Source organism: Patagioenas fasciata, chromosome 17 (assembly GCF_037038585.1).
Source record: "Patagioenas fasciata isolate bPatFas1 chromosome 17, bPatFas1.hap1, whole genome shotgun sequence".
Taxonomy (NCBI): Eukaryota; Metazoa; Chordata; class Aves; order Columbiformes; family Columbidae; genus Patagioenas; species Patagioenas fasciata.
In genome coordinates this window covers 9955475-9968386 of record NC_092536.1, presented here as the reverse complement: position 1 = coordinate 9968386, position 12912 = coordinate 9955475, and the positions used below count along the sequence as shown (strand labels likewise).

Here is a 12912-nt window from a genome sequence, read left to right as displayed (position 1 = left end):
TCTCCAGCTGTGCCCAGTGTTTAGGAAAGCTTTAAACCAGGCTCTACCAGGGGACAGGGACCATCCTTGGTGATTCTGTCATCAGACAATATGCACTGAGAAATACACATTTTGAAACCTGTAAATGTAGATCATCCCGTGCCAGAACAACCCTCTGGAGACAGTGTGTGCTCGTTCTATCCTGTAAAATGTCCCTGGCTTTAGAAACAGTTCAACCAACTACTGTGCAGACGGGGGAACTGTAGTGTTTGAGCAATGAAGACTGTCCCGGCAGCATCGGCCATACCTTGATTGTGTAAGGACTGGAGATTAGCATGAAGTATTTCCCTTCCTTTTTACTCAGCTCTAAACCAGAAATACTCTCATAAAGAAACTATCAACTGCACAGCAACAAACCATACACACAAAAATCCAGGTGTACAGTTAAGAATGAACACCTGCCCCAGTTCTGCCCGCCCAGGTATGTGAAGCACATCACAACATCTGTTTTACTTTCTGCAGAGAGCGAAACAGAAGACGGTCCCTGCGCGAGCAGCGGGAGCACGACGGCCACACACCTGGAGCTGGCAGCGCTGGCTTAAAGCAAGTGCTCTGCTTGTACATGTCACCGAGCAGTTCTTACTGCCCCCATTTCCCTCCAAACAAGATTAATTGGGGTGTCGAGTACTCAGCTACAGAGGTGCAAAGGGTGAAGGCAGAGGTGATGTGATTCCACTCATAGCAGTCAGAGCCTGTTGCCCTGACGAGGACCAATAAATGCTGCTCCCTGCCCGACGTCACTGACAAACATTGCTTTAATTGGATTTGAACAAAGGACGGGAAGCTTATCTGTATAGTACAAACTCTCTTAATATAAATGATGTAAAATACTCCAAAGCTGGGCAGTATCAATACAATTCAGTAAATCATAAACAACCACCAAGAGAAATAAAACCCAGAAACCGCTCTGTGCCCGTAGTTCAGTACTCTGCAGATTAATAACCTCAAAGCCCACTATTTCAGCCTGAATTGCTCACAAAAAATAGTTATTTTAAAATAAATACGTCTGTGGATCTCTCAGTGTAGACAAGTCTTTTTGGATTTTGCCAAAATTCACACTTGGCACTCGATTTAGCTTTGTAGCTAGTGCAGATCAAAACCCACCCAATTCCATAGCGAGCTACTCTGCTTAACACAAAACAAACATCTGCATTTTTTTCATTTATTGCCTGGGTACTTCCAAAGGTATTCCTTAACATGCAACAGGTGGGACTTTTACAGCAGCAAAAAGCATGAATGAATCCCAGTGCCTACAGACAATAGAAAGAACTGAGGTGCCATGAGAGGTTTCAGGGCTATCTGCTGCTATTTCATTTAGGAGGAGCTGGAAAGCTGATGTGATGTGTGTTTTCCATTGCAACAAACAATTTAAATGGCAGGTAACGTTGTCCCAGCTATTTTTCCTCAAGCAATCACCACCTCAGGGTGCCATTTCATGAGATGTCCTAAGCCAATTTAGCCGCCTGACACTGCTGAGAAGCGCAGGTCCTGCCCCTCGCTCCCTCTTCATCCCTGTGCTATCATATCCACTCCATCCTCTCACGTCCCATCATGCTGCCACTTACCTTTTGCCAAATTTAGCACATACCTGACTGCACAATAATCCAATTCATCTCACTGCAGCAGCAGAAAAATAGCCTGGCAAAAAAATAGCACGCTGCCATTCTAGTGAGCTGAATCAGTTACCATGTGATTAAATGAGCGCCAGAGCTAGTACAAGAGATTTGGAAGGCAGAGGGGAGGAGGAAAGCTGCTTTTCGGAACAGTAAGCTGTGAATTCAGTACAAAAAAATATCACACCTTCAAGCCAAATGGATGCCTGCCAGCTTCACCCATCGCACCATCCTGACTGGCAAGCACCAAAGAGATCAAAGACAACCAGCTACTGTGAACTGTCTCACAACAAATTATTTGACCAGCTGAACTAAAAACCAGTAAGATGTGCAGCAAAAATTAACCAGATTGTTAAGATCAAGCTATGATCATAAACAACCACTATCTTTACACATCTTAAACTACAACTGGCGATTCACCCTACAGCACATGGGTGCAGAATGTCTGCTCGGGTACTTCCTTGGAAGCTTTTACAAACCAGAAAAACAGGTGTCCCAAACACCGCCCTGGCATGTGCCTGCTCAGGGAGTTGACCACGCAATGTTACAACTCAGCAAGCCATGAATATTAGCAAACTTCACCAATCATCACCGGGTGACTGATGTGTCAGAACAGGCACAAAGCAGCAGTAAAATCCCTTAATTCACATACTCACCGTCCATGAGGAGCCAGTGGCCAGTTAGGACCCAGATAAGGACAAGCATCACAGACAGGGAAAACGAGAGCAACTCGGCAGCAGTGAAACGCCCGCAGCAGCCAAAGGAAATCCTGGGAACAACATGGAAACGTGAGCTAGAAGATTTGTTTCCATTTAAAGGATGGGCGCTGTTGGAACAAGGCTCGACCGCTGATGAAAGATGCCAAGAACAACTGAAGGGAAGTTCCTCTGCCACAAATAGGTACCAAAACAGCAACAAAATAAAAGCTTTCCTCACGTTCAACTAGAGAGACGGGAAAAGCCCTGTAACTCCTGGCACCTCTCTTGAAATTGGTACCTTGAATGCTATTTTCTAGTACCATCCAAGATAGCGCTTTTTGCAACATGAACCCCAGTGACAAGGTTAAAAACAACATTTCAAAACATGACATTACCAACTGTGATTTTCATTAGCGTAACTACAGCCTTTGGGACAGCCAGCATTAAAATCCACAGTCCAGTGTTAACAAACATCGAAGTCCAATACCAAATCCCAAACTCTGAAATCTAAGCCAAAATAAGCCAAACTTCTCAAAAATCACTGCTGGGAACTCCAGTCCCCTGCAATAGCACCGCAGTTCCGGGGCTGACAGGCCTGCGTGACTTGCAGAAATCGTGCTTCCTATTTTCAAAGTGGAAACATGGTGTTGGAACAACAAATATGCACCAACATCAGCCCTGAAACTCTGAGGGTAACGCTTGTAACCAAAGACTCCATTAAAGAATTCTCATTAAACTAAATAAATACAACATATAAGAAGAGAGGTAAAAGATTTCTCGAGTCCTTACTTGTTTTGAGGTGAACAAGGCCGCGTTAAGTACTGGCACATCGGGAGCAGGAGGAAAGCGAAAGCTATTGTTGCAAGGACTAGAAAAAGAAGAAAAGGTAATATTAGTACATTCAGACCTAATTTCTACGGTACACAAACAAGCTTCTCCAATTTGAAAAAGCTCTTGCAACAATGTCCTATTATAATATACTGCAGTATTTCATTAAAGCGAGAGCAGCTAAGGACTCCAAGGCTTTCTGCAGAGCTGCTATTGTTAGTAAGCTTTCGAACTTCAGTCAAAATAAAAGCTCTCAAAGGAATGCAACACCCTATCCCCAAACCTTAAGAAAAGTCTTAAAGCTATTCATGGTCATGTCAGCAAGAAAAACAGTTTGCAAATATTCTGGGAGTCAAAAAAACTGAAAGAACTTACTACAAACTGGTTGTGAGATCCTTTTAAAATTCTTCAATATATGACACAGACTAAGTCAGCATAACAAAGGGGTTTTTCCACTTAACTCAGTCACTCTCCCCCCATCTCACTCAAACCCCTTTTTCATTACTGAAACACAGCACAATTTCAAATAAATTATATCCAGTAGCTGACAACTTAAAACTGTTAAAATACAAAATGCTTTAAGTTTTTGAAAACAGGACGATAAAATACATGAATATCTAAAATAGACTAGTTCCACAAACATTTTCTTTTTTAAGAAGCATACTTAGCCCACCCACGCATTTGTAAAAGCATTTACTAACTGCTGCTATTTATAATGTTTCTTCCTTCCACTTTAAAAAAAAAAAAAATAGCCCTGAATTTGTCCTAAGGGCTGTTTGAAATGCTGAACAGTGAGGGCGTGGAGACACATCCAAAACTGCTGCAGCAAGAACAGGCTGAAATGAAAACACAAGAGTCACTCGACGTTTTCTGCATGCTGCAAATCAAATCTCTGTGCTGTCCTCTAAGCATTCCTTAAAAAATGGGGGTGGTGGTTGATGATTTTTAAAAGAGAGTTTTTTCTTTCTTGTCTCAAATGAAGATGATGGGGAGGAATCAAATGTTCCCTTTAGTACACAGCTTAAGCCAACTGGAGAAGAGAAAATGGTTCGGTCAAACCACATCTTTGCAGCCCTCGATTCTGCCCCTTCTTGTGGGAGGAAGATTAAAAAGTAGTTCAATTCATTTGAAAAGTTTTTAAAGTGTCTGTATGCACACAGAAACTCACCTTTCTATCAGTATTTCAGAGAGGGGACGAAAAGCAGAGTGTGGAGGGAAAGAATGAAGAGTGTGGCAGCCCTGCACGCTCTAGGAACATTTCCAGAGGTGCTGGGCAGCCAGCGCTGCACAGCAAAACCACGTCCCTGTTGCTGCATGTTCCCCGCTGCTGCCCCAATCCTGCTGCGCCTCCCACCACCGGACAGACCTTCCTCACCCAGACCTTCCCCCCAGCGCTGCTCAGCCTGTCCTGCATCCCCAGCGCCCACATCCTAAAGCTGGGCTCATCAGAGCGTGTAAGGATGTGATGTAATGTAATCACACCAACACACGGTGCCCACGAGCGCCCACTCTCAGTCTTGTTCCCGACTGTCAGGGTTCCAGCGACAGGTTTTCTCTTCCCTCAATACCTATGGTTTGATTGGCAATCCCTTGGCTTAGCTCCCGTCTGCAGGCAACACGCCAGATCTTGCGCTCTGCCCTCCGCCCGGCAGCTGTCCCGGCCCTGGGCTGTTTGTGGGACCTACCCTTGCTCCTGACTCTGCGCTGAAAGGCAAATCTTCGCGGGAGGAAGATTTAAGGGGGTTTAAGAAACCAGACATCAGCTAAAATTTACAAGTTCCCCTACATCAGCCTCTAAAATCAGCCAAATGAGGATGTGAAATAGCACCACTTGAGCTCCAGGGGACAGAGGGACCAAAGTTCCCTGTGCTTAATGACACCCCCTGATGCAAGATCAAGGAAAAGCACAAAAGCATCATAAAACCAGGTTCCAGAATACAGACACCCAAGTGCACTAACACAAACAGACTCGATCCGCTTACACCGCAACAACCCCAACTGACAATATTGTCTAATTACAAACTGCAAACACGACAAAATTACAAATGTCAAGGTCATTCTGGAAATAAATGGACCAATAAGCCTGACAAATTAAAACTTGCCTTTTGTGACAAAACTTCCCTCATCATATCTTATGTATACGTCTGTGTATATATATTTCCATAAAATCTAGCTTATGGTAGAATTTATCTGAAGTAATAATTTAAGAAGAAAGAACATCAGTGTCATAGGTCAGAATTCTAAAAGCAGCATTCAAGAGACCTCTGCAGGACTGTGCCTTCAGAATTAGAGGAGTCTCAAGACCCGTGTCAAGAGCAGAGATTTAGATTTCACCCATCAACATCAGCCCTGGTGAAGACGCTGGAGAGGACACACAGTTCGTTCAGGAGGGAAAAGCCTGCACGGCGCATACATGAAGCAGGAGAGGATGAGAGGTATGTAGGGGTTTAAAAACCATCGCAGGCTCAGTATGTGGACTGAGGAGTATGATTTTTAAAAGCTGCTGCAAATTTGGAGCAGTAGGAAGAAACTTGCTGCCCTGAACAGCAGTTGGTCTCTTGAAGAACTGTAAAAGACCTAAAGGCCAAAATTTTCCAAAAATGAAAGTACTGGTATTTACTTAAATGACAAAACATAAATAATAATAAACTGGATCAGAGGAACTGCAATTTATTTGCTGGCAATCATTTCATTTTTGTTCTAAATTCAAGCAGTGCAGAAGAATAATACTCAATAGACTAGTGAGACAAGAAATACCCTTGAAACAAAGAAAAACTGCATCAAAGCAAAAACCAAAACTAAACTAGGAAAAGAAATCTCTGGATAGGATCTGCAGCATTATGCTATGGTCCTATAATAACCTCAATTATGAAATACCACGTACAGTTCCGAGCACAGATTTACAAACAAGTGAACTTTATGTAAAATAATATACCCAGTGTCTTTCAGAACTCTGGCAATTTATAGTTCAGTAGGTTTAGCAAATCTCTAAGTGGAAAATACTTCTCAAATAATACTTGTCACTTTATTAATAGCTACAGAGACATGAAAATACAACTGTGAAACCGGATGAGTTTTTTTTAAATGTACTGTGACATGTTTTTTAATTCTTATCAGCAATATTTAATGGTATCAATGCTTTCGGTTCTATTCCAATTCTTACGAAGAGAAGAAAACTTAAGTCACCTGCTGTGCATATTGTGAAGACAACTTGAACTGAATCAAAGAAGAAGAACATAACTAGGAGAGAGACAGACGCTCCGATGGGCAGGAACAATGCCTGGGTAGAATCAATGGTTTGAATACCTGCAGAAGAAAGAAAGTGACATTGAACATGGGCTGTTTCTTACCACAGGCACACCTGTCCTCACCCACACGGCTGAGGACTGACAGTGTATTCCACTCCAGAGCTGCTGCAACAGGTGGTTACTCTGGGACCCCCAGGCACTACTGTAACCCGGCACAGCAGCCCGTGCAAACCGCTGCAGCTGAACTGTGCAGCCACAGCCCTGCTTTGCAGCACCCGAGAACTGAAAGCTGAAAGAAAACAAGTTTTTTTTCTTGTGCCATAGATAGGATGAATAACAAGTTTAAAAAATAACGTTATTTATGCATTAGGAATCATACAGTGATTATATATTTGCTTCGTTTTACACTGAGCAACGTGTGTTGAAGAGAGCGTACAGAAGTTTTGTTTAATCTCTTAGCAGGAGATAAAGAGCCTGAGCGACAGCAGAGCTGTGGTCAGTGTTAGTTCGACTCGGCTCCTGCAAACGGTGCCGCAGCTTCAAATTCCACTTGGGCGAGGGCCACCGTGGACTTAAACCTGAGCACTGATTGCAATCACCAGATAACATCCAGCCTAACAACAAAGGGCAGTTTTCAAGAAATACTCAAGTCATTTACCAGTTTATGAAACTAGCAACTCAGTTCGGCTGTGCTACAATCACCTTTTATACTAAAACCCAACCAAAATTCATGCCCACATTGTACAGCTGGAAGCGGCAATACTGAAGTATTTTATACTATTTCCCCCACCTCAACCATGCAGTGCGGCTACTGGGGATATTAATAATGGGCAGGGCATTTTTTACTGTATTTTAACATGAGTTTTTAGAATTACTAAGAAAACTGAGAAGATCAGGCTTTGAAGAGCCCACCTATCCCCATGTGCTATGTAAGTATTTTAAAATAAAAGGGTGAAGAACTCAGTCACTTGGGATTCCTGTGCTACTGAGGTCTGGTACAAAGGGGTAAAGTAAAATATCGATAGTTCACTGAGGACAGTGCAAAGACACAGAAATTCCTGTGTTCTAATCTGTGACTCAGATCTAGTTCTTTCTGCTTTAAGAGAATTTATCCACATGCCCTTCAAGGTCCCAAGGGAAAAAACAAAACAAAAAGGCAGCAATGACATACGACAAACCACCTTGGCATACGGGAATCAGTGCCTGCAGTATTAAATGTCAAAGTTCTTCATTTCATTCCTGATCATTTTGACAGCTAATCCCCTTAATGTCCTCATTCCCCAGCCCCAGACTTTCTCTTACTTCCCAGATGCCAAAAGCCTCGACAGCTGAATCACCAGGCACAGCAACCTCTCTGCTCTGTGCTGTCAACACAAGCAGTGCCCTGACAACCATGTACATTCCAAGAGCCTGTATTTTAAAAAAGGCAAAAAAAGTGCAAAAGACACATACGTGTAATGTAGGTTACTCATTTTATAATTTTTAAGCTATATTTCTTACTTTAAACAAAGCAACTTCAGCAGTCATGGTTCTGCACACAGGGCTGCTCACATATCTCACTCCTGCCTTCTAAACTTGCCAAAATGATTCATTCTAGAGCCTGTTCTCAGAATATACCAAATAAACTGCTATAAGTTAAACTCCAGTGTGAATTCACAGCACATTGTGTACAAGACATTCTATTCTAACTGTTCACATACATGTTTTTACCTGCAAAACAGGGCATCTCAAATGGCCAAGCTGCCTGGAATCTATTTATAGATTACAGAGGGAACAGTCACCGCGTAGGAGCTGACATGTTAATCCCCACTCTGAATAGATTGTGTGTAGACACGTATTTCGTTGTCCATTATAAATGAGTTGCCCAAAGCCATGTGAACTCTATACTTTAATTTGTCTATTGATAAAGCTGAATCATCCTTATGGCCCTGTTAGCACGAGATCTCCCCTTGCTTACAGATGGGCTAATACATCACAGTGATAAACACCAGACAGAAAGAAATTATATCGCTTTGTTGTAACTCTGTGTTGTTTTATAAAAAAGTAAAGCAGTTTCATTCTCCAGTAAAATCTAACAAATGGTGCAGCATGCAATTTCTATGCGTTTTTGAAATGTTGATGTTTTAAAGGTAGCTCCCATGGGCATGAACTAGATAGCACCACAGCACACGGTGAGGTGGTACGTGCTGAGAAGACACTCACGTTGCACCCCGTGAACCTACAACCCACGCAGCTGAAACACAAGGATGAAGCAAACAAAGACACAGTGCACAGAAGAGATGAAGGCGAGATAAGGAGCAAAGCCAACCCTTACTGTTATTGGTGCTGTTGCCGTTGAAGGAGCCGGCTGTGCTGCTGTTGTCTTTCTCTTTGTCCTGATTCTCAAAGTCCATGTTAAGAGACCTGCAGGAAACAAAGCCAACGTAGCAGGTGAGTTTAAACTCCTATTTGGGCTCCTCAGCCATGGCCTCCTTGTCGTTCTACCACAGCACCCTCTCCCTGAAAAAGCCCTGTAATGCTGGTTGTTAGAAAAAACACCATAAACACTGGTAAATTTAACAAAAAACCTCAAAAACTTATAGTTATGGATGAGGCACCATATCACACAGGTTCTAATAGTGAGACTGCTTACCACAGTGTTTGAACTAGTGTTAACAGCAAACTGCAACTAAGGTACTTGTTTGCATTACTGGGAAGCGTAGAACATGATGGAAATGAATGTTTCAATTCTCTGATCTATAATATTTGAACTCTTTCCAAGTTCTCATTTTGATCCTTTTCATTCAAATTTAACTATCGAGTTTCGCTTTTGAAAACATTATTATTTCCTTCCTCTAAATCGTGTTATGAATGATGACTAAAACAAACCTATTGTCTGCTGAACATAAGGTCTTAATTAATATGGTCGCAGCAAAGCCTAGAAAGTAACCATATACATATTTTAGATATACGCAGAAGAGGTGACTAGAGGAGTCTCTGAATACATAGTACAAGTTGGTACAACATAATTCATCCATAGGAGCTGAAAACATTCCCCTATGTGCCCACAACATAGGACCAGCAGAAGCACCATACAGCTCCTGTCTGAAGTCAGCAGCATCAGACACCAAATATTTCAATAAAACTTCTAATGAAGGTCAAGAGGCATTAAACTCCTTTGCCAGTTGAGCTGTGAGTAATTGTACTATGAAAAGTAAATAAGTTTCATTAATTTGTCAGACAACTTAAAAATACACCATAATCTTCTACACAGTACTATAGGTATCAAAGTTATTTTGTTTTAACGTATAGGTTATCTACTGTAATGCACAGGTCAGCAGTTTTGTGCTGCAGTCACACAACTGCAATCACGCACGTACAGGTCTATGCTCTCACAATCAGTGCAGCGTGCTAAAGCAGTTTCACTCTGTAAAATTAAAAAAGGCCCTTCCAGTCTAAAACTGGTTTGTTTCTTCTGCTTCTCTTCTGCAAGCGCTCCCAGCAGTGCTGGGAAATAAAAGCAGCTTTTGGGCTCACGCAACATATGAGGAAGTTTCAGCCTCAGACACACAGCGCTTTTACACAGATTATGGACCATCAAATAAAAAGTTACCAAAAATACAAAGAGGTAATGGAGAACACTAACGTTCTAACAAATTAATCTGTTCTTAGCTTGTTCTTCTGAAGATCTCTCTGCTCTGCATCTTGTTTGAGGTGCCTTTATCCTTCATTCACACTTGTTTTTTCCCCATTAATGCACTGTAGCCTCATAATTTTCCTCTCAAGCTATAAAAACCCAGGAGGAGGCTGACAACCCTCCAGGACTTGATCCAAGCTTCAGCTAAACAAGATGATTCTTTTCTCAGAGCAGCGTTTCATTCCCCTCTGAATTAGCGCAGTTCAACAAGAACTTCACACCATCGTTCTCCCAGTGGCATCAGGCAACTCACTATTTAAGGGATTTGCTGAACTATCAGCAAAGAAAACTGGAAAGAAACTATTAGATCTACTGCTCAGAAACAACTTCAGCCCTTTTTCTTTCATTGCAACAGTGTCTGCAATCGTTATATTATCTATAAACATCCCTACATCAAAAGCAAGAATAAATTATGAAATTACTTAGCAACACAACTGCTGATCCGAGGCAACTTCTGAATAATCTCCAACTGTTTCATGATTTGGCCCTTCTCTCTGCTACAAATTAATCACTGACATAATAAAAAAACTGAGAAGTGATGATGAAAACACCCTCCACAAAAGTTAAAAATTACGCTGTAAACCAAGATGTACTCAAAACTACCGGACTGTAAAGAAATCACAAGCTGAGAAACATTCGCTCTTTTTTGTTCCAGTTTCTGCTGGGCTTCCAAAGGCAACAGTCAGCCAGCACCCCCCGCCAGACAGCAGACGACACAGCTGGTTCTTCTTGGGTTCTCCCGCGTCAGGTTGGTCGGATTCCCAGCACCGCGTTTCAACCGGCTCAGCCTCCCCCGGGATCCACTCCACAGGGTTACACCGAGGCCAACGGGATGAGTGAACTGCTGGCACGCTGCTATTGTGAACGTTCACATCCAGCTATGGATCACGTCCACTGCTGTAATGCAGGGAAACCCTGCAGGAGAATATTCTGATGAGGCAATGGAGGAAATACAACAGCAAGTGTGTGTCCATGAGGTCGTTTGCAGATGCAAGAGGTTGAGAAATTCCTTCTTGCTCTACTTAGTGAGGACAGTCACACATCTTACCAGCTCTGGGGTTATAAGAAGTGTGGGTTTCCACAGAATTGCCAGATTTCAATTGCTCTACATTAAAAATTACAATCGGAATCAGCTACTGACCTGAGACAGTTTAATTCAATTAAATACCTATGTGTATTACAGAGGAAGAGCCTAAAATACATTGTGTGCTCTAACTTTGCTGCAGTTGCTTATAAAATGTTCCTATGAGATTGAAGGACAAGTTCCAATGCAAGATCAGAAGTAGGAATGAGAATGGAGGAAGCAACAGCAGAAAGTGCATGCAAAAACATTTTCATTGTTTATATGGTGTCAGAACGCCCGAATCTCACATCTCTGACAGGAACATCTCGCCTTCAGCAGGTATTTTATGCACATCCACTCATCGTGCACATGTGCAGACAGCCCTTGTAAGCATCCAGGGGGGTCTGTTCAGCCCCTGACCCCTGCCAGCACCGTGGCTGTAGGTGCTCGTGAACTCCAGGGCCTTTACGTTTTATTCTGAAATACCTATCCTGATTTCTGTAAATGTCAAGTCATAAAGCCAACCCTAAGGACACTGAACTATTTCCCATTTACACATGTATTTTAGGTACCCAAAGCCTAGAGGCAGAAGACACCAGTGTCATCCTCTCCTCTTGGTTTGGTTTAAAAGCAGATACTTGAACAGGTAGATTCTGGGTTAAATCAGGCTTTACATAAGCTGAGAGAGCATGTCTGGGTATGTGATAGGATAGAAAAAGATTTAGCTGTTACCTGCCTGCCAAGTAACCCCAATATTTAAATCACAGAGAAGCACTCGGACAAGAATAGGTGGCTGTCTTGCAAGAATCCACCAGAAACACTTGTTTCAAGCTAAGCTCACCTCTAAAAACCCAGAACTAACACATATACTTGCACGCTCCAGTGTACAGCTTGTAATGGTTTAAAAGATTACATGTGCCCCTTTGGCAGTCGCCAATATAGTACATCAAGTTCCAGGACTGACAGACAGAATGTATATGGGAGAGACGTTCAGAGGGCTTGAAGCCAAAAGTCTTGACCCAAACGCTCACTCATCCAAAGTAAGAGAAACAGGACCGCAGCTCTGTAAGCTACACATTGTTCTGGATGCTGAGTTCATCCATGATCTATTAGACACTCTTCTGAATATCTTGGGGGTTTGGGTTTGTGGGGGTTTTTTTGTTGTTTAGGTTTGCACAAACGCTGCTTGTATAAATAAGGACAGTGGAGCAGGGCTTTCCTTTGTTCCCCTGAAACCTCTTGCATTAGATTAGACCCATCATGCACGTGGATTTGATCCTAATGACTCAACCACCCAATTCTTTCTGATCCTATTACTGAACTTCTGTTTAAGTCACTTGCCAGCAATACCACAATAAATCTATTCGCCTCTTTTCAGCCTGAAAATAAGAAACCAAATGCACTTTCTGCAGCACGAAGGTTCACTAAGAAGTGCTGTTTTCTTTTTGTCTTATGGCAGCTCCATTTGAGACAAAGCACTCAAATCTAGGTGAAGACATCACTGAGAACGAGCACCCTAAGCCATAACTCTCACCTTTCCGGCAAGTCACTTTTCTAAGAAAATCCACCCACTTTGCCGGAAGTTTTTATTTTACTACTTTAAGAATTCCAGATTAGTATCATTTTGCAACTGACTACCTTGCTTCAATGTCTTACATAACTTAATGGGATCTTAGACCTATTCGTTAACACCATGCCACAATTTTCTGTAAAAAATTGCTTTTGACCTCAGTTGTTGACCAGAGTG

At 42.3% G+C, this 12912-nt stretch overlaps 1 protein-coding gene across 1 annotated transcript in view; it reads right to left on the bottom strand.

Annotated features, from left to right (window-relative positions):
* The window catches only part of SPPL3 (signal peptide peptidase like 3), a 55666-nt gene that overhangs the window by 7761 nt on the left and 34993 nt on the right, over positions 1-12912 (bottom strand). Inside the window, exons 3-6 of the mRNA XM_065851663.2 lie at positions 8741-8829; positions 6365-6484; positions 3140-3218; positions 2309-2421 (exon numbers count right to left, since the gene is read on the bottom strand). Coding sequence (XP_065707735.1) covers positions 2309-2421; positions 3140-3218; positions 6365-6484; positions 8741-8829 — 401 coding nt within the window. The remainder of the gene's footprint in view (positions 1-2308; positions 2422-3139; positions 3219-6364; positions 6485-8740; positions 8830-12912) is intronic.